This window comes from Gymnogyps californianus, chromosome 10 (assembly GCF_018139145.2).
Source record: "Gymnogyps californianus isolate 813 chromosome 10, ASM1813914v2, whole genome shotgun sequence".
NCBI classification, from domain to species: Eukaryota; Metazoa; Chordata; class Aves; order Accipitriformes; family Cathartidae; genus Gymnogyps; species Gymnogyps californianus.
Window position 1 is genome coordinate 30,032,651 of NC_059480.1, and position 22,326 is coordinate 30,054,976.

Sequence of the window (22,326 nt, forward strand, 5' to 3'; positions counted from 1 at the left end):
GTAGAAGGCTCCAAAAGGAGAGATTATGAACATCAGTATTCTGACAGTGCCTGAAATTTTTTATATGAATAGTGATTAAAATTGGTAATTTATCTGTATGCCACAGTCCTGGTAAATAAGGTTTAGATTTGTATGTCATTCAAGGAAACCTGTCGTACTTTAGTTATGTTCTGAATCCTAGGCTTCTATGCAAAATAATCATAATTTTTCTGACTATTAAGAAAATAGCTTCAAAGAAGACGGTGGTTATTACAGATATTTTTAAGTTGCCATACAATGAAAAATGTCATTTAGAATGAGTGTGACTGTGTCAGTGCTCAGAGTGCAGAAGAGATTTTTTAAGAATTCCCAAGTGGCTGAAGATATATATTTTTTAATAGAAGTCTTTACAATTTGCAAGTTTACAAGTGGCTTTGTATGTCTAAAGCTTCAAACAACCATGACGTAATGGATGTACGCTTGAAAAAAAATGCAATTGCGAACTTTAGTTAGGTGTTTTTTAAATGTCCCATGTTTAAGGTCCAATTTTGTTCTTATTTTTCAATGAGACTAACAGATACAAAATGTTTACGGAACTTGAATAAAGCAAAAGTATAGCCTTTTGCACTGGGTAGTACATTTAGATAATGGTAACAGTTAAGATTATCTGGAGCTTTATACATCTATTATGTTTTTAATCATTGAAGAATGTGGCTTATCCTGTCTGGTGATAGACTAGGAGGAAGATAACATAGGGAGTTCATTTTGTGGAATTTCTGAGCCTCATTTCCATTTGGGCTATACTGAAACTGCTTGGAAATGAGATGCAAACATCCCCCGCCTCCGTCCGTGAACAGCCGGTCCTTTTCATCTCTAGCTATATATGCAACACTGTGCTAAAATTACATTTCCAAGGGAACTGTGGTGGATTAGCAGAGCTTATCCATATATACATCAGTGTGTTAGCTCTGCTTTGATACCAGTGACCTCAGTCCTCCCTTATCTGTCTCTGTCGCACCAGTTTAGTGATTGCTGTGCAGAGGGGAAGAGGCAGCGATCTGTAGATTCAGAACGAGCAAGGGAAATATAGGCAGCAGAAAGTCTGCAGCTGCGGGGCCTGCCTTGTGTTCAGTTATGTCAGTGCAGAAGCAGACACACCAGGGAAAATGGGTGTCATTTAGAGCTTTTCACAGTGCGCTTAAAAAGCTGTGTTCTTGTGCCACATGGCACAGAAATTATCCGCTCAGTAATATACAAGCTATAGAGACAGTCATAAAGAGAGTGAAGAATGTAATTGAGCTTAAGTCTGTAAATCCATTTAAGTCTGCAGTACTTTCAATTCAGCTACAAGATTTACAATCCGATAACAGTCTAAATGGTAATTTGCGTGATAGTAGGTTGGCAGAAACTGAAAAAATTTCTTTGAAGATTATCTGAACTGACGAGTTTACCAGAATTTTTTGTTTACTCTTGACACACAGAGACATTGTGCAACATTTTATTGTGTTCACCAAAGCAAACAAGAACGGGGAGGGGGGAGGTAAGGAGGGTAGGGGGTGGGAGAGACAAGAACATATAAAGGCAAATTGCATGTGCCCGTCCTGTGTTTTTATTTCACATTTTCCACAAGGTTCATGAATGCAAAATGAAGCTATTCTTCCTAAGTTGCTTGCTGGTTTCTTGCTGTTGCCAAGTTGGAGCAGTGAACAGGGAGTACTACATCGGCATTATAGAGACAACGTGGAACTATGCACCTGGCAATACCAATATCGTATCTGGACAGCTTTTTGCAGAAGAAGAGTAAGTAAAACAGTTTACACTGGCTGAGTTTGATTTTACAGCGTTGTCGGCTTTAGACACTAGGGCCAGACTGAAAACCTGGTGAAGGCAGTGGAATGAATCATGTTGGTGTCACTGGATTTTCTGTCAGACATATAAGGGAATTTTGATTTTTTTCTTGGCCTGCTTGAGAATTGCATTCCAATGCTCTGCTAATTAAAAGTGTTGGCATACGTAGGGTTTTTGTGAATTTGTTGCAATGAAATGTTTACTAAGTAGAGACTAGAAAAAGACCCTGAATGTCTAATGATGTTTGATTTTGAATCGCTAAGGTGCCAGTGCTGAACAGAAGACTTTTTCTGTTATGTTTTTAAATGCAGAAGTTTGACAAATTTAAAACTTTCCTATGGGGCACAGGTTTCCGTTTTAGATATTCATTGTTGGCAGTGGTCGTTTTCACTGGTGCAGCAGCGCAGCTGGGTCCTTCCATCCACAGTGGAGGAGCTGGGTTGCTTGTTACAAGGCAAGGAGGATCCTGTGCCGAGTGAGAGCGATAAGTAGGGTGAGGATAAGTATGGTGAGGAGGAGGGGAGCACCCTGAAGATATGAATAATCAATAAAGAAAACTCAGATATAAAAGGCATCAGAGAAATATTTGAGAGAGAAAAAATGTTCCTTCTTTCTATTTTTTTCAGTGTCTTTAAAATGAAATAGGACTATACTAAAATAAAAACAATGAAGAGAGAAATCAGAAATTAGAAAAATCTTGAAAATACAGTTCTCATTTAGTCTGTAGATGAGGGATTCGAAGATTTCCTCTATTGTTTTCTCTAGTGAGAGCCAACAATATCTCAGCCACAATCTGCCACTTCCTCAGGCGTGAGACGAAGCAGTCAACTTTTTCTATTTTTACTCATAAACTGAGTGACGTGTAAGACACTGCCAGTGATTCAGCAGGCTAGTAATTCTGACAAATGTTGGAAGCAGGGCATCTTGTCTGAAAGTTGCAGAGCAGTGTTGTAATACAAGCCACCACTTTCACTCTGTGACAACCTGCAGCATGCTAAATTAATTCCAGTTTTTTGGTGGTTGTATGCCTGCAATGGAGCCGGTCCCTTTTATTGTACTTTTCGTTTTCAGCTTCTCCAATTCTTCTTCTCCTCCTGAACCCTTCAACTATGAGGCTGTGCTTGTACAGAGATTGATATTTATAGAGGCAGGGAAAAGCAGGAGAAAGGAAGAGTGCGGTGTACCTGCTAGAAGGAATACTCTACAATTAAATGGTAGCTGTTTAAACAGTCCAAGAAGAGCCATAACGTATTTGTTTGATTTAATTTGTGGCTAAAAAGCTTCATGCACTCAGACTTCCAGTAACTGAGCCTTTGCAACTAAGTTTATGCTCTCCAAGTTTCACGGAGCTCTGAACTGGCATTTTAATTACACTTCAGATCTGTGGTTGCCAAGGTATAAACAATTCCTTCCCCACATGCTCAAACAATGCTCAGCCTTGTGGGAAATACTTTGCATTTTTGTGCAGTATTATCTTGCTTCACAACATGGCCTGCTGGGAATACGAAACCAAGTTGCCTTGGTTTCTCATCATGTAAGATGAAAAATCAGGAGGCTGCTGAACTTCAGGCAGCATTGCCCTGTCTCCCGGGATTGCCTCCTCCTGGAGTAGGTTTACTTCCACAGCTAGACCTCCTGAAACGGGCAGGGAAATGTGCCGGAGGATTTGTTGTTAAAGAGACTCTAGAGTTGGGGCTAACAGCATCAGCCGATAGTAGCACTACTGGTTTGAACAGCCAGTGCTGGCAGTTTCTCTCGCCATTGTAGTTAGCAAATATAAGCACTTTTTCCACAAAGATAACTCTTCTCAGAGACCAAAATATTTAATGAAAGGTACCTGACCCTCAGCACAGGCAAAGGTTGGCTCCAAAGCTGTTCTCAGCTGATAGCTGTCAGAGACACGTGGTGACCCTCGCCTGCGGCTGGCGGTGCTTGGGCAGCACGTCCACAATAGCTACACGGTTCAGAGGTATGGATACCACGTGTAGGAAATACCATCTCCATCAGTCTCATTTTAGCTCATGGGTTAGCCTGTTGCCTCGCTAACCAAGCTCTCATTTTTAATAGAAGTGTTTCATTAATTGAGAGGAGCAACTGTCCAGTAGTTAAGGCACTTAGTGATTGAGGAGGTCATTGCTAATTCCCTGCTCTCATGTAACCTGTTTGTATATTCTTGGGCTGAATCTGTAAATAGTAGACTTTATTAGGGTAAATCCTCCAAACTCTGAGGCCGTGATTATTCTTCATCTATGACTGGTGAGCAAGCTGAGGGCTTGGTCTCAGCCATTTCAGCACTCCACATGCCCGCCTCCCCCCCCATGCACACACTGGACATTAGCAGCACCTTGTAGTTTCGCTCATGTTCAGACATCTTAAATGTATTTTACAGCTGAAAAGTCTGCTCCTCATTGCAATGGAGCAAGGACTATGCAGTCAACATAATAGCGTGATGATGGAAATTATTATTTTTAACAGGCCATGGAAAATTATACAGCAATTTAAGCACGCAAGTACAAAAGTTTCGAGCAATAAGAACTCTTATTTGCCTTGTCCACATGGTCTCAAATTTGCCCGAAATTGTATCAAATACCCTTATCTTCAGTCTACAAAATAGGTAGAAAAAAATTTTGGTTGGTGCATAATATTTAATCTGTATATGGGTGCCTAACTCTTTATGATGAGACATATTTGCTCCTAAACACAGACACAGTTGTGCACAGCGCTAGAGAGGCCTGGTCTTTATTTGAGACCCTACTATAACACCATTCAAATATGAAATGAGTATCTGACACTACAGATGTGTTTGTGTATTTTCTTTACAGGCAGGCTGGAGTCTTTCTCAAAAGAGGACCACATAGGATAGGAAGCACTTACAAGAAGGCTGTCTACACTCAGTACACCAATAATTTATATGATGTGATAGTTGACAAACCTTCCTGGCTGGGTTTTTTAGGCCCTATCATTAAGGGAGAAGTTGGAGATTCCATTATTATTCACTTGAAAAACTTTGCTTCCAGAAGCTACACACTGCATCCACATGGTGTAAGCTACACAAAGGAAAATGAAGGTAAGCTTGAGTCTGTTCTGTGCCAGAATTTATCAAAAGTTAATCTTTCCTCTGAGTGTAAGTGATATTCTCTCATCAAAGAGAAGACTGGTCAAGTAAATAAAGCTTTAAACCCAGACACAATCAGTTTAAAATAGGAGCTAAGAAGTTTGATAATTTTTTCAAGAGTGAAATACAAAGCCAAAAGTGGAATTCATAAAGAATGCGATTTTAGATCAACATTTCACCTGAAATAAGAGTATTTATGTTTCACGTGAAATAAGGGTATAAAGGCATATAAGAGATGCAGGTATTGAGGATATCTAAAGGAAAAATTGATGCTGTTGTGAAGAAGATATAGTTAACAGTGATAACTTACATTTCCAAATTCTTAACACTAGATTTGTATATAAGATACACAAGAACTTCTTAAAATGGAGAAACAGCTACTGCTTAGTAATAAATAAATGAGATATAAAAGTCTGACACGCTTTAAGATGTATTGTAGGGATGCTATTGGGATTAGTAATGATTTGCCCTTGCAATAGCTGGTCTTGCCACACTCAGGCGCTGGGGGATTTTCTGCACCAGACGGTACCAGAATACGGCTGTTGAAAGTTTTATTCGTGGGCCTTAAAAACAGTGTGTGATTTGTTGAGAATATGATGTTGTCTCAAAAGCAGTCTTTAAAAATTTTTCATTAGAAGAATTTATGAAGTATCAGCCTAACTTCTAATATTTCATGAAGTTTTTCATTGCAACTAATATGTAGCTTGATATGGACACATTCTGTGGGAGCTGAACAGTGTGTTATGTAGCAGTGCATGCACTTTTTGGAACAATGTTTAAATTTCTTTTTTCTGTTGCTCTCATTCCAGCGGCACCTATATTCCTTGACGACGTATGCAATATTTTAGAACAGTTTCCAAGATTAATATTTAACAAATGTTTTACAAATATTTGAATTGTTAACTTTTTAGCAGAAGTACATAGTGCCCTCCTAATAAATTAAGGACTAAACTTAATGTGCCATTAATTGAAGCACTCCCATGGAATTCAAAGGCAAATGAAGAGACTCCTAAAGAGAAGGAAAAGATCTACTCACCTGATTTTAAAGATTTTTTTTTTAGCTGTATTCAGACGTTCAGTCTATGTTACTGCAACATGTAGTCAACTTCAAAGCATGGCAGGTGCTATCTTGACACCATATTGTGAATATGTTGTGTTAATGGTGGCTGTGTGGCATTCTTCAGGTGCTTTTTATCCTGACAACACCAAAGATTTGCAAAAGAGAGATGACGTTGTGGAGCCTGGAGGCCAGTACACTTATACATGGGATGTGACAGAAGATCAAGGTCCAGCTAAGGGAGATGCAGACTGCATAACCCGGGTTTACCACTCCCACATAGATGCTCCAAGAGATGTTGCCTCAGGGCTTGTTGGGCCTTTAATAATTTGCAGGAAAGGTAAGCCATAAATAAATTAATACATATGCAAGGTGATTGATAATGGTTATTGATAAATATCAGTGAAATAATTTACTGGGAGAGGAGAAGATTACAGTTAATCTTGAAATAGCAGCTTTTTGTCTTCTCAATTAGTTGCCTTTCAATAGCATAGGAAGTAGTTTGATTTTTTGTGTGACAGTGAATATAATTTGCAGAATACTTTGTCCACAAATCCATATGAGTGAGATGTGTCCATGCTAGTAATGCAAAAGGATGTGCAAATACTGATATGAGAAACAGATTTACTGTAATCTTATCACATGCAATATTTATTCTTAGTGAAGTTATTTTATAGTATCTATCAAAACCGATTTTTGTTTTCTGAGCATGTCTGTAAGTTTATGTGTACACTCACACTCATGAAAAGTGGCAACATATGAAGTAAAGTGACCAGCCCTACTGGTACTACACTTAAAACTGATGAAAAGATAATATGTCAGTTGCCAGAGACTTTGAATATACCGCTTTCTTTTTCAGATACAATGAATAAGGGCAGTGATAAACAATTTGATGCTGAATTTATCCTCATGTTTTCTGTGATGGATGAAAATCTCAGTTGGTATCTAGAGGATAATATCAGGACATACTGTTCTGAGCCTTCCAAAGTTGACAAAGACGACGAGGACTTCCAGGAAAGCAATAAAATGCACTGTGAGAGAATGTTATATTAATGTTGCAGGTCATTGATATGGCGAAGTAATATTTTTATGTGTTGTCTCTTTTAAAGATGAACTGTAGATAATTCTTTTTTAAGCAGGACTTTTTCTTGGAGGATTAAGAAAGATCCTTTAAAAGAAAAAAAAATTAAAAAGTGATGGCAAGTATTGTACAATCAAACCTCTGGAGTTGTGATATAAAATTTTTAGGGGCCAAGAACCTCTTTGCCAGTATAATTTCCCAGGTGCTCTAAACAAAGTTGTGTTACTTTGTTCTGTTTCTTAGTCCTGAACTCTGTACTATAATGTCGCAGTTTAGAAATACAGTTTTTACTGTTAGTGTCAACAAAGAAGATACCTTTCGCTCTGACATGGATTCCAGAATCATAGCAAGTCATGCAGGCAGTTGTGCAGATGAAATGTGTGTCTGATATTGGCTCACTTTCAAAGGTGCAGATTTATGTTTTGAGCCTCTTTCTATTTTGAAGAATAGAGCAACAGTTGTATGACACCTGCTTTTGAAGAAAAGATCCTAAGTTCTGTGAAGGTAACTGTAATAAATAACGTTTCTTTTAGCAATCAACGGGTACATGTATGGATACCTCCCAAACCTCACAATGTGTGTGGAAGATAAGGTAAAATGGCATCTTTTTGGCATGGGTAATGAAGCTGATATCCATTCAGCCTACTTTCATGGACAGACCTTAATAGAAAGGCATCATCGAGTTGACACCATCAACCTCTTCCCAGCCACATTTATTGATGCTGTCATGATACCGAGGAGTCCTGGGGAATGGCTGCTCAGCTGCCAAGTGAACGACCATATCGAAGGTACAGAATAAGTTCCAGTGATCAGAATTTTTTTTAGCTTGAGCTAACAGTTTACTGAGTCACTTTAGCAGTACTCCTCACCTGGTTATATGCCAGACAATATTCTCCTCTAGGCAACAAAACTCTCATAGTAACCGAAATGCCTAGAAGTGTATTAGATGGGCTTGAGCATGTAGCCATGGAAATCAAGGAAATTCTTGTCTGTAACGGGAATTGTTATCAGTTGGCAGCAATTGGCACAGCTGCACTTTTGCAAGCCTCAGCTTTAGACAAAAAATAGCATGATGTTTGCCTCTCACTGAAGGTAATTAATCACAATTTTCTGTTTGCCAACAAAAAAGTTGGGGCTCATTCCATGTTTGGGCAAGGGGCACAGGACAGGCAGGCTAACTTGCCTAATGACAAAGACATGTTCTGCAAAGTGCATTGGCTAATAAGCAGAGATGATCTGCATTTCTCTTCCCTGTATCTTCCTGTATTTCCAGTGTTTGATAACCATATGAAATACTTAGAAGCTAATTCCACACTTTTCCATGATCTATATCCCACTTCTCCATGATCTATATCCCTATAAGTGAGTTAGAGAAGTAATTTGTCACAAAAGTGGGAAGGAACACAGAACTCAAAATCATTCTCCAAGATTTGAAAATTCTGATATAAAAAGGAGTATGTCTAACCTACAGGTTCAGCTACACAGAGGTTATAAGTTTTGAAATAGCGATCACGTCAAGCAGCATCCTGATGTGGCTGAAGCATCCTGGGCAAGACTTAAATCCTACAAATCAGCCTAATGCATAGCTGTGAAAGGGCTCTCTTTATTATATTATTTGTATCTATCTCCAGCAAGCAGATTTGCTAACAGACCTTTCTCCTAGGGCGCAGAGACCCAGGAGTTTCACAAGTGAGCTGTTGATTAGGTTTAGAGGGAAGATGGTGGGTCTGGTAGCACCGGGCCTTGATGGAAGTGCTGACGGACGGTACTGTTCCCCCCTCCCTCAGCCTCCCCGTAACTGCCATGTCAGCTGCAGCTTTACAGGCGGAACGCACTCCACCACACCTGTCTGCCCACTGTAAATCCATGGTTGTGTTTCTACAGCCTAGCTCAGCTGGTGTGCATTCTTTTACATCGTTCATCTTCCTTTTCAGTTGTGATTTGCATATCCATCAATGGTATGGGAATTCTCCGGGGAAGAGAAGAGCTCTTGGAAGCAGGGAAAGAGAAAACAAAGTGCAGTTCCTTCTCCCTAGTTTCCTCTACCTCCTCATTTTTTTCCAGGTGGTATGCAAGCCCTTTTTAAAGTAGAAGATTGTAGGAAATCCACAACAGATCACAATGAGAGTAAAAAGATAAGACAGTACTTCATTGCTGCTGAAGAGATCATCTGGAATTACGGCCCATCTGCAATGAACCATTTTACAGGACAAGAATTAATCACTGACAGGTAAATGCTTCTATTTAAAGAAGTTTTACTTTCCAAGCAGCATTGATATAAACATGCTGAATAAGGTAAGCCATATGGTAGAACTGACTTCTAAGCAGAATTTCTCATTGTCCTCACCTCTGCTTAAATATTAATGCTAGGATAAGTATCAGACCAAATTAGGTCTATTGTTTTCCTTGTAATCTTACCATAAATTTTGCTGTAATGTTAGTAATTCCACTGGGATGAAGATAAATTGCAATGTCATATGTAGGCAGTGACCTCTGATGATTCGAGATGGTTGATCATTCCGAGTTAGAGAACAAAGCTAGGAATTCATGACCATCTCTCTAGCTGATGAAAATCACGCTGATGGCATCTCAGCTAGCAAACAACTTGCACGAGGTAGCTTTGCCCTTTGCTCTGTGTTTACATATTTAAGACCTGGATCAATTCACTGAATACATTGATTCCTCAGATTTTTCATCTGTGAGTTAAAGAATACTTACCTGCTCTACAAGGGATGAGGCACAGTTCATTGTTTGAATAGTGCTTGTAAAACATTGAAAGGTCCTTTTTTTGAAGAGTAAAAGTGTAGACTAAAAAGTGTAGACTAAATCTTCTCACTTTCTATTTAGATGTTACATATTCTTGGTGTTTGTATCTACTGCTGTTGAATTATTTGTAACTTTTTATTAAAAGAAGAGTAAAATTCAGGTTACAAAATGTTGACTAGAAATCATTGTTGATGAGTCTCTAAGCATGCTGGCTTTATAAGAGCAACACAGCACAGTGTCTTTTTCTTAAAGACAAGTTAGGGAAGGATAATGGATTCCTGCACATCCTTATATGGGACTGCATATAAGTGTGTGGCCAGATCACTGAAGGGAGACCCAAAAGACGAACTCAGCACATCATACCTCAGAAAATAGGGTTGAGGTCCTGACTGCCTTTGTAAAGCTGAGCATTATGACTTGAACTGTTTGCATCTATTGCAATTTCTTTTACACAGTGAATCTCGCATATTTTTTGAACAAAGTGAGACAAGAATTGGTGGCTCTTATAAAAAAGCCATTTACAAAGAATACACAGACGGTTCTTTCACGGAACATAAAAAAAGACTCACAGAGGAAGCACATCTTGGACTGTTAGGTAAGATATCTAAAATTATTTCATGTCAAAGATTCATGAGAGTAAACTGTCACTTCCACGGGCTAGCCAGCAGTGCCCCCCCCACCTCCAAGGGAGGGGCCCTCGGCTCTCCCTGTCTCCTGCAGATGCTGGTGCGTGTGGCTTTCTCCAAGAGACACCCCAGGGTGTAAGAAAGCTCTTGAAGGCAATGCTGTGGTGGTCCCCAACTTGCCTGTGGGAATAGCCACGGTCTCCAAAGGTCAGGCTCTGAATTACAAGGCCAGGCTAGGCAGGTCTAGCCCTATTTATAACCTGCCTGCTTCTGGCATGTCTCTGGGCTGAGTTTGAGGCTGGTGCTAATGCCTGTACGTCCCTTTCCAAAGGGAGGAACTGTCCTGCATGTCACTGGGCCTCCATGGGGAACTGGGAATGCAACAGTCCAGTTGCTGCTGGGCCGCCATGTGATCCAGGCCATGTGCCAGGGACCCGGTCCGTGGCCACACAGGCCCGGGGCAGTTCCCCATGCGATGGGAAAAGCAGCCAGCCATTGATTGCTATAAGCTCGTGGTGATCTGTACATCACCTGATAGGAACATGTTGTGATAAGACCATATGCTCTTTTCTAGGACCTGTTATCAAGGCTGAAGTGGGTGAGAGCATCAGGGTAACCTTCCGAAACAACGCCAGCCGCCCGTTTAGCATTCAGCCCCATGGTGTGAGTTACCGCAAGAGCGACGAGGGGGCATTGTACGGTGCTGCCTCCAGAGGTGCGCATATAGACGGGGATCCTGCGAGCACCGGAGAACAAGCTGTCATACGTGTTGATGTATTAAAGGTGACAAAATAAACAATGTACGTTAGGCATAATTCCTAATGTTGATTTCTATAATAGGTACTGAATCTCCAGCCTCTCATGTGAGTCCTGGTGCTATGTTTACATATGAGTGGAATGTGCCAGAAGATGTGGGCCCCACAGACGAAGATCCAGACTGTTTAACCTGGCTTTATTACTCAGCTGTGGATGCAGTCCGAGACACCAGTTCTGGCCTTGTGGGTCCTCTCCTGGTATGCAGGAAAGGAGCTCTGCTTCCTTCTGGGAAACAGGTCAGTCAAAGAAAAAAAATGGAAGCATTTGCGTCATTGTAGCTGAATCTGCTTTCTCCTCCTGAATTGTGCCCTCAGGGCCTGCCACATTAACGACCATTCAGCACCACCTCCTCTCCACATCACAGTCTCACCCATGTGCTGAGGGGAATACATAACATGAAGAAAGTGAGTTTGTTTTTTGTTTTTTAAAAAAAAAGCAAAATCAGTCTGGCTCCAGATAGACAGACACTGTATTGTGAAACCACCATCGCAGTGAGCAACCACTAGCACGCAAGCCTCAGCTAGGATGAGAATGACTAGAAAGATGTAGAGACTTTAAAGACCAAAACACACATTCATTTCCAGAGGTGGTTCCTGCTGGTAGAAAGGGCGTTAACAGGAGGTATCTAGTCACCAGATACAGCAATTAGAGAGCTTTGAGATTATCAGAAGGAAGTATCAATGTATGCATCTCTCCTACTTTGTGAACTATACTCATATATTTTTATGCACATAGAATTTTTTCCTGACATTTTCTGTTCACTCATTTCTATTTTCCTTTGTGCTATTTCTTCTCAACAGAAAAACGTGAACATGGAATTTTTTCTACTTGCCACAGTATTTGATGAGAATCTGAGCTGGTACTTGGATGACAATGTTTTGATGTTTACACTGAATCCTAATAAAATTGACAAAGATGATGAGGACTTCCAAGAGTCTAACAAAATGCACTGTAAGAAAATTATTAGTTAACCAAATATTCATTTCTACAATAAGGTTTTTACTTCTGTGATCTCTTGTTGGAGACTGGGAAACTGTATAGTGGCAGAGACATTTCATTCCTTTCCATCGAAAGCAAAACCATGTTTGAATGCAATTCAATTATTTCAGCTAAGTGTGGTAGTTCAAAACATAATGCCAGCTGTTCAGTGTCTTGCATGGAGTTGAGCATTTAGCACTGTTATGTACCGCTTTGAGCAGACAGAAGGAGGAATTAGGTCTGTAGCCCATGTGCAACCCCTATGAATGCAACCAGGCAGCAAGAGAAAACTGACCTCTACAGACGATATAGCTGAAAGGAGGATTTTCACAGAATCGCAGGCTGGTTGAGGTTGGAAGGGACCTGTGGAGGTCATCGTCTCCAGCCCCCCTGTTCAAGCAGGGTCACCCACAGCCGGTTGCCCAGGACCATGTCCGGACGGCTTCTGAGTACCTCCGAGGACGGAGACTCCACCACCTCCCTGGGCAGCCTGTGCCCGTGCTCGGTCACCCTCACAGTGACAGCGTGTTTCCTGGTGTTCAGAGGGAACCTCCTGTGTGTCAGCTTGTGCCCATCGCCTCTGGTCCTGTCACTGGGCACCGCTGGAAAGAGCCTGGCTCCGTCCTCTTCGCCCCCTCCCTGCAGGTGTACATATACTTGGGTGAGATCCCCCTGAGCCTTCTCTTGCCCAGGCTGAACCGTCCCAGCTCTCTCAGCCTTTCCTCGTAGGAGAGATGCTTTCTTGTCCCTTCACCATCCTTGTGGCCCTTTGTTGGACTCTCTCCAGTATGTCCATGTCTCTCTTGTACTGGGGAGCCCAGCACTGGACACAGTCCAGGCGTGGCCTCACCAGTGCTGAGCAGAGGGGAAGGATCCCCTCCCTCGACCTGCTGGCAATACTTTGCCTCATGCAGCCCAGGATACCATTCACCTTCTCTGCAGCAAGGGCACGTTGCTGGCTCACGTTCAACTTGGTGTCCACCAGGACCCCCAGGTCCTTTTCTGTCAAGCTGCTTTCCAGCTCGATTTGTCTGAAGCCTTTCTACAACAGCAGCTGCAATCTGACCTTCATAATCTGACCTGCTGGCAACACTCCTCCTAATGCAGCCCAGGATACCGTTTGCCTTCTTTGCGGCAAGGGCACCTTGCTGGCTCATTTTGTCTCTGTGGCTGAGTCTGGATTCCTTTACCAGCACTGTGGCCCCCTTAGAATGAAAATCTTTGCTTCTTTAGTAGGGCAGAGCTGAATTTCACACTGGTAATATTTTGGTACTGTAGAAACGTCTTTCAAGTTTCATGTGAAAGAACATTTTTGTCTTTGGTACCTAGTCCTGCAAATAAGTCCTGATCTTTAAACATATTTGCTTGTGCTTTTTCTTAAATTTTGCCCTCAGGGCCATTCCTACTATTTACGGAGCCTTGCTGTTGAGCATTCGGTGGTACCTGTGAGGCTCAGGCTTTAAAAGTTTTGCACAGGAGTAGCTAGAAAGGATTAGTAACTCAAACTAAAAACACTTCAGATTGTCTCCACTGTGTGGCTGGAGGGTCTTGCAGGGTATCAAGCAGGATGCTTTATGCATCCTGCATACTTGATGGGTATAAAGCAGTGGAAGTTCTAATTGGTCAAGTCAGCTACCTGTGCTTTAGACATTGAAAAGGAGAACAGTTAGAAATTGTTTTTAAACACTGGGTTTTAAAAGTTGTTTTGCTTGAATTGATTCTCTAGTTTCACTGATGTGATATTTTATTATTGATATTTCTGTCAGTCTAAAGCATCACATTACATCCAAGGTGTGTATTATTTGATCTGTATTGCAGAATTAAGTAATGTGTTAATCAAGGTGGGTTTTGCTTCCTCAAATCTTCTACAGCCATTAATGGTTATATGTATGGAAATCAACCTGGTCTTGAGATGTGTAAAGGAAGTGTGGTTTCCTGGCATTTGATGGGCTTGGGGTCAGAAGTCGATGTCCATGGGATATACTTTTCAGAAAACACATTCATAACTAAAGGAACAAGAAGGGATACAGCAAGTCTGTTTCCACATACATTTCTTACAGCTATTATGAAGCCTGATTCTGAAGGTAAATGTCTTGTTTAAAAATCCTGTTACTAGTTTAGAAACTGCTTACCTATGAACATTTTATGCTTAGAGACAAGCTTTAAATAGCTCATGTTTTGATCCTTTGGGTGCTAAAGCTGTGTAAGGCTGTGTCTGAAGGGCAACAAGCTTGTGTTCATAAGACATAAGTTCTTAATGCTAAAGCCTTGATTTTTCTAGCTTCTATGTATGCTGAATTTTATTACTACAAGCAGCCATACTACACAAAGAATTTGGATCTTATATGAGCAATAGCCTGTCTCTCAGTCTCTAAACACTAAATCAACATAGGTGATACAATCTTAAGATCTACTAGTGACAGATTTTTGTCCTCAAGTCTTTGTTTCTTGTACGACCTCTAGGAGTTTTTGAAGTGTCGTGTGTGACAACAGATCACTACACAGGGGGCATGAAACAGAACTACAAAGTGAAACAATGCCATCAGCAGAATGTGGATCTATCGATGTATTTGCATGAAAAGACTTACTATATTGCTGCAGTGGAAGTTGAATGGGACTATTCTCCTAACAGGACATGGGAATTTGAGCGGCATCAATACCATGAGGAAAGGTACTTTGGAATATATGCAAGGGAAAAAATGCAAAAAAGCAAAGGAGCAACTCACTTCTCTGAACCTTTTCCTCGTCCAGGCATTTCTAGACACACTTTCTCTGCATATGTATTTTTAGGGCTCACTTGAATTTGTGGTCCTTTTCCAGTAATGTTGCCATGTAACTGTGAGCCAGACGGCATGATGTTCGTGAAACGGTCCAGCACAAATCTTCTGTGGGGCAGCTGCAGATTTTCATGAATCCTGGATAGTGCATGTGCATTTATTATTTGCTGATGTTGGTACAGTCCTTGATGTGGAATGCTTAAAATGTTCATTAAGTTGTAGATACGATGACTACTTGGTCCTGATATTTGATTACTTACAATATGTAACGTGTCTCTGTCTCATGTTTGTCTATATTCTGAGTAAGGTTCTTTTTTACTCCTCTCAATTTCATTAGTTTACACAAGATAAGTCCATGACCGAATCCATTCACTATGAAGCTTGTTGCCTTGGTGTTTTATTCCCAGTATTTGAATCTCAATGACAGGGAACTGATTGCATCAAATAATTCATGCCAATTAGCAGAAGAGGCTAAACAATGAACTGATGAACTTCTATGTGTTCCACCTGTATAATTTTGTTTGAGGTTAAAGTAGTAGATTGTAACTGCCTATATTTTTTTATTGACTTAATTGTATTTTCTTCTTTTTCCTCAGCTTGATAGCACATTTCCTTGCCCTGCACACCACAGTGGACTCTGTCATAGTTCTAAGCACAAGTCATATGGACTATATATATATATATATATATATGCTGTTATCAGACTTTTTTTCCCCGCTGCCTCCAGCCCCCATGATCTCAGCAGAGAATCAGTCCCTCATGTTTCATTTCAGCAAGGCACTTAAGCTTTACAAGTTTTAGGCTTCATTTCAGATCTACAGAAGTCACTGAGGGCTCTGTTTTTTGGTATGCAAGTTGCTGGATGACTTCTTGCAATTTGAAATATCTGCCAGGCTGAGCACTCAGCATTCTCTCAAATACAATATAGACTTGGTCTATTTATACTGGCTTTTTAACCTCCGAGGTTAAGAGAAACCTCCCAGCTTAACAAGAGTGTTTTCATGCTGAAGATACCAGTGGTCTATGAGATTACTGTTTCACTGAGCTGGATTTTTGTTTGATGGTTAATTGACATACCTGCAAAAGATGTTTTAAAACACATGAAGAAATGTACAACATACTCTTATCTCTGTTTTTCTTCTTTTTTTTTTTTTTTTTTGTTTGCAGCCCTGGCAATCCATTTTTAAATAAAGATGACAAATTCCTTGGCTCAAAATACAGAAAGGTAGTATATCGTGAGTACACTGATGAGACATTCAGTACTCCCAAAAACAGAGCAGAGGAGCAGCAGCACCTGGAAATTCAAGGTATAGTCATCATGAAGTTCAGTTTTGAAACTGGGAAAAATGCAGTGAAACAAAACAAGAAGATACTATTTGAATAATACTGAGTATAGTCCTACCCACACAAAATGCCTAAACTTATATGGAATTGCTACTTTTATTATAGTGCTTTCCTTGCAAGATTACATTGCTTGCTTTACAAGAAAAAAACCCTTCTGGTTTGCTGCCTGATCACAGCTCAGTATTTTCAAAGTCAGCATCCAAACTGCCTTCGAATACACAGTGGGTGCTCGGAACTTTTGAGATTTAGGCCTCTACTTAGATGCCTAACTTCAGCTACTCAAGTTGGCATATCATAGTGAATGACATTACCCATGTATAATTTTTCGTTTAATTATAAGCCGATGTTGTTGTGTATTTGAACACAACAAACCATGTCTCTCTCTCTCTGCTCTGATCTTTTGTAAAACCAAGTTAATCTTTCTTTTCCATCTAACAGGGCCACTGCTTATGTCAAATTGTGGAGATAAAATTATAATAGTTTTTAAGAACTTGGCATCAAGACCTTATTCTATACATGCCCATGGAGTGAAAACAGACAGTTCTGTTGTTGCTGTAACTAACCCAGGTATCAATGCATCCTTGTTTATTTCTAGCAGGTAACATCAAGCCTTCTAGTAAGGTTTAGCAAGCTTTCATTTTAGGATAGCAGGAAAGACTTCATTTTTGTATGTTTGTTTGTTTGTTTTTACCTCAGGTTCTTAAATTTTTGATGCTGATTATGACAAATATTTCTACAATTAAAATGGCCCTGCTAACTATTGCTATGTATCCTAGCCCTTGACAGATCAGTAATTTTTTGACGCAGCGTGCTGCACCTTTCATGAAAGCAAACAGATTTGGCTACATAGGGAGAGCATAGCTTATGCTAGCTATTATTTCAGAAGTTCCTCTGTGATCTTTACAAAAGATACAATTGGTTTTATTAAGTATGGTAAACTGGACAGTGCAGCCACACACAAAAAAAAAACATTGGCAAGAAGAGTTAGGGACCTGCAGAAGGGAAATAACAATAAGCTCGCCAGTGCAGTAACTGGGAAGAGGAAGTTCAAGACAAATGCAAGCTGTAAATGGAGGTAGCACCTGTTTCAGGATGACCTCTTATAGGTCAGCACACAGAGAACCTCTAAAATTCATTATTTATTTAATTCAGGTGAAACAAAAACGTATGTCTGGAAAATCCCAGAGAGATCTAGTTCTGAGAGAGGAGATCCACATTGTATTGCATGGGCATACCATTCAACGGTGGACGTCATTAAGGTATATTATTAATATCAATCTGAAGGGTTTTGTTCATGACTTCAACACGGATATACTTATATCGAAAGGGAGATGAGTTTGAAATTCTTTCTGCTTTCTCTGTCAAGCTGTTCCCCCCATTACCATACCTTTGAATTTAAATGTCCCTTGAATAATGCAAGGAAGTCAGGGCAGAATTTGAGTCACAGCCCTCCATGTTCTTGCTCCCTGGTTCTTCTGCTGTTGGTATAGATCACCTCACTCAGATTTCATTCTTAAAGCTAACACTTTATAGCTTGCTCAATGTGTAATCAGTCATGTGTGGGAAAACTAACATGCAACTGTGGAACGTAAATCCGTCATTTTTGTACAAGCACCCATTAACTTAACATGACTAATAATTTTTAATGGAAATTAATGTATTCTTTCCTTCATGTCTCAGCAAACACAAATAAAAAAGTGTCAAGAAGTATATTTGGAGTGGAAATCAAGCTCAAAACCCTAAAACCTAAAAAGAATTTGGAAAAAAAAGATGAGCAAGAAATTAAAATGGAATAAAAGTTTATTTCTAGCAAGAGATGAAAAAGAGGCAGTTACTCTTCGTATCTTCATTGATCCACGGGTAGCATGTAACAGTGAAGAAACCTTGTTTGTCTGACACTGGCTACCTTTATTCCCAGATACTGACAGCTGTAAAAATAGTAAGAGGATTCATGTCTGGCATTAAATGTGCTTCTGCTTAGTCACATCTTGTAATTATATGATTTTTCATCTGTAATTTCAGGACCTTTACAGTGGATTAATAGGCACACTTGTTGTGTGTCATAGACATTATTTGCTATCATTTCATACTGAAAAGAAAGTTCAGTTTGCTCTTCTTTTTATGGTTTTTGATGAAAATGAGTCGTGGTACTTGGATGAAAACATTAAAACCTATTCTACCAACCCGCACCTTGTTGACAAAGAGGATGAGGAATTCCTTGAAAGTAATAAAATGCATGGTATGTTTCCCAATTTAGTTAATGTAACTTTGGAAACTTTATAAAGTTATGGATTTGAAAGTACTGCATATAAATTTGACTTTCTCATCCCCTCTGAACTTCCAGTTCCAGGGCAGAATGCCTGAAAAATTTCACTCAAACAATCTGAAAACACTGTTAATGCCACTGAATGACTTTTTTTTTTTTAACCTATGAAAAAACGGTCCTACGTTGAAATTTTGAGGAGAAAGAGTAAAAATGAAATACCAAATTTGAAATTTTGATGTCAGCAAACAACTGTTCTGGATAAGTTGGAAAGGCAATGTGCATCCTGAAAGCATGTCCTGGTAAAGCTTACCCCTTACAAAGAGCTGCAGGAAATGCAGATCTTTAAGAACTGCAACATTAGCAATGGTGTACAGCAAAGAACTTTTAACTTTGTCTTACTTTCTAGTTAAATATGGAATATAATCAGGCCCATTCATAATATGCTGTCCAATTGTTTTGATTTTATGTATCATTCAAAGCTGTTACTTGTGCCTGGCATTGACTTTCAAATCTTGTATTCTATTAAAGTTTAGAGAATAACAATACACAAAATCTTATTTGTTTTCTGTCTTGCTCTTTCCCTCTTTTTAGCCATTAACGGAAAGGTGTTTGGAAATCTACATGGTCTGACTATGCATGTGGGAGACAGAGTAAGCTGGTATTTGATGGGAATGGGCAACGAAATAGACATTCACACAGCACACTTCCATGGCCACAGCTTTGAGTATAAGGTAACGGGTCCTTTCCACTCATTTCTTGATGTGTTAAGAATGAGAGGTAGCTCAAATACCAAGGACTGTAATCTCTGGTGAAAAGTCACATTATAATATTAAGCAGGACTTGCAATTTGACCGTAAAGTTTTTATGCCCTAAACCTGTATTTGATCAACATACAAGAGACAGAGAATATCTGCCAGTAGCATTTGCTGACCAGTAACCTCACAAGTTGCTTCAACAAGGTAGCTGCGAATTTTCATGGCTGTGGTAAGACAACAGCTGTAGTTCTCCTTCATTTCCACTTAACTGCTAGTTTATTAATCTTTTAAGCATGAAGTGGATGTCCAAAGTGATGCTTCTGTAGAAATGACATACAGTAGATGTCTTTTCACTCAAATGTGATTAAAGAGTTTGGTGGGAATACGCATAAAAGCTACCTTAAATTACTGACATCTGGTAATGCCACACAGTTTAACCACTGTTTCTTTCTGTTGTGAAGCAAACAGGGGTTTACCGGGCAGATGTCTTTGATCTGTTCCCTGGGACATTTCAAACTGTGGAAATGACGGTGCAGAACCCTGGAACCTGGCTATTACACTGTCACGTTACTGACCACATCCATGCGGGCATGGAAGCAACCTACACAGTGCTCCCAAAGGAAGGTAGGAGCTTATCTATCATGTCAATAATGTTCAGTATGTTTAAAGATGCAGAATGGGGCTCACAGACAGGACAGCGTACTCCAAACCAGTTCAGGCATCCAGCAATATTTTGTGGCTTAATGTTGATGTCTGGAGGCCAGAATGTTGCAAGCCACCTGATCGTGCTTGCCTCAGTGCTGCTGCTCAGAGAACAGAAGTAGCTGAAGGACTGGATGTTAACTGACTATTGCTTCAGCTTCCCATCAATGAAATTAAAATGACAGATTTTTATTTAAAAAGAATTCTTCACAAGACAAGAGTATTTCTGTACCCAAGAAGTGCCAGTAGTGTCAGACTCCCTCTCAATCTTCATTTAAAACAAGAAGAACGGTTGGTAAATAAAGCTGAAGTCATTATCCCTAACAGTTAAAGTACTGAAAAACTAAAATAGTGTTTTCTTTCTAAAGGACATGTTTTAGCTTTACAGACACTATTACCTTGCTTTAGCAATATCACCTGTGAAAAAACTTGTATCTTGAAAAATTTTGAAAGTTCTTGTTTCTACAAATACCATTTTAAAAGCAACGTTTTCCTGTACTCAAAAGACAGAGCATAATAGGTATGCATTAATCGACAGAAAGAGAACAGTAGGATATATAGATATACAAATATATAATGTACATGTGTATCTATACTAAAAACACAGACTGGAATGTTAGACACAATCTAGTTCTATTTTATAAACCATTCTCATTTACAGAATACACTGTGCCAAACTTGCACAGACAATAAAAAGGTTGACTTAAGAGTACACAGAAAGAGATGCAGAAACAGACTTTAACTTGTAGAAGCAGTATGTTGGATTTTTCATAATCAGCCATCTGAAGTGCACTAAAATGTACCCTTCAGTGCATTTTAAAGCTGTTTTTAAATCTAACTCACAATGTCTAGAAGGTACTGGGATCCATTGCTCTCATTTTGGAATCTGTTGTCCATATGCATATTGTTTTGATGAAATGCATGTAACAGAAGTTATTTTCCCCCTTACAGACAAGCAGTCTTTGTTATCAAGATTATTCAATCAGTTCCAGTGTAAAGGTACACCAGGCACACTAGAATGACTAAAACATTTCACCACAGCGATTCTCCAAAGTCTACCTTCAGCAAAGCATTTCTTGAGAAATACTATCTCCTGGACAATTCATCTCCACGTGTGTTTTGGAAGATTTGGTGGCTCATGGCTAACAAAAGGGCCATAGACTAAGACAGCTGAATGGATATGACAACTTATAAGTATCTTTTTCTCTACATAAAAATAGTATCTTGCAAGCTAAACAGACTCTAGGCGATACCTAATGCATGTTATTTAACTGCTGAGGAACATGGAAGAGCCAAATGAAATGTACTTTCCTTTTTTTTTTTTTTAAAGTTTGTAAATGACCCTGTGTAACAGCAAAATTTGTTTTACATATCTGCTGTCACATTTTAGTAGTCAGATATGTTAGTAGTTATTGCTTGGAAAATAGGAATTTGGTTACCACTTTATCCATAGGTTCACACTTAAAATATACATACTATCGTATAATTGAACAGCTAACAAAATAGTTCTATTATTTCCGTTGAATTATTTTGTAATTTTATCCAGTAACATCTTTCAAGATAGTGAATTCAAAAGATGGAATGGCTGAGGGATCATGGTTGCACAATATGTTTTTGGTTTTCTGTTATGAAAATCATTACAAGACAGACAAAGTTATGCTGAAATAAGCCTGATGAAATTCAGACAGTGAAGGGCAAAATTCAGTGACCACTATACCTAAGAGCTTTGCTCTGATGAATCGTAAACAACTCCTGCAGTGCAATCATTTTGCTGTTAGCTATGTGGCGCAGACCTAGGCAAATTAAGCATTTCTTGACAGATGGAAGCAGCAGTATTAGTGCACGACTGATGCTGGTCAAAAATGAAAGCAGTAAGAGCAGGTATCGTCATGCCATCCAGTTGTGTTTTAATACCCAACTCCACGTATGTTAGACCTGTGTCAAACGAGAGGAAAGGATGTATGGGACAGGCAGGCGAAGTAAAACATTTGGGCTTCACAGCTACCAGAACAAAGGAAATTGCTTCTCCATAACAAGCCTAAATCGATTTGGCCTTTTTTAAGGTAGAATTAGTAAATTAGATCATTGATTTCAGCTGTAGCAGGAATGCTACACAGATAAGTTAAACTATTTTTTCTTCTTTTTTTTCCAAATATATTTTATTTGCAATGTAGATGATCTCTTCTGACTGACTTCTACAGGTTTAAGTAATATTA

The 22,326-nt window shown here is 39.5% G+C and overlaps 1 protein-coding gene across 1 annotated transcript; it reads left to right on the forward strand.

Annotated features, from left to right (window-relative positions):
• The first annotated feature begins 439 nt into the window (after nucleotides 1-439).
• CP (ceruloplasmin) lies at nucleotides 440-21,452 on the forward strand. Its single transcript, XM_050902691.1, has 21 exons — nucleotides 440-444; nucleotides 1,461-1,519; nucleotides 1,674-1,779; nucleotides 4,650-4,894; nucleotides 6,127-6,339; nucleotides 6,859-7,032; nucleotides 7,614-7,868; nucleotides 9,145-9,310; nucleotides 10,302-10,441; nucleotides 11,047-11,187; nucleotides 11,313-11,524; nucleotides 12,089-12,239; nucleotides 14,138-14,350; nucleotides 14,730-14,937; nucleotides 16,211-16,350; nucleotides 16,826-16,954; nucleotides 17,540-17,646; nucleotides 18,410-18,626; nucleotides 19,245-19,384; nucleotides 19,870-20,032; nucleotides 21,062-21,452. Exons 1-21 carry the CDS (start codon nucleotides 440-442, stop codon nucleotides 21,130-21,132), a joined length of 3,255 nt encoding a protein of 1,084 aa, XP_050758648.1. The 3' UTR covers nucleotides 21,133-21,452.
• The last annotated feature ends 874 nt before the right edge of the window (nucleotides 21,453-22,326 follow it).

What these genes read in the sequence shown, in the direction of transcription:
- CP (XM_050902691.1), top strand. An exon ending in CATCAATACCATGAGGAAAG is followed by an intron (nt 14,938 to 16,210) that starts GTACTTTGGAAT and finishes TTTTGTTTGCAG; the next exon opens with CCCTGGCAATCCATTTTTAA. An exon ending in CACAGTGCTCCCAAAGGAAG is followed by an intron (nt 20,033 to 21,061) that starts GTAGGAGCTTAT and finishes TCCCCCTTACAG; the next exon opens with ACAAGCAGTCTTTGTTATCA.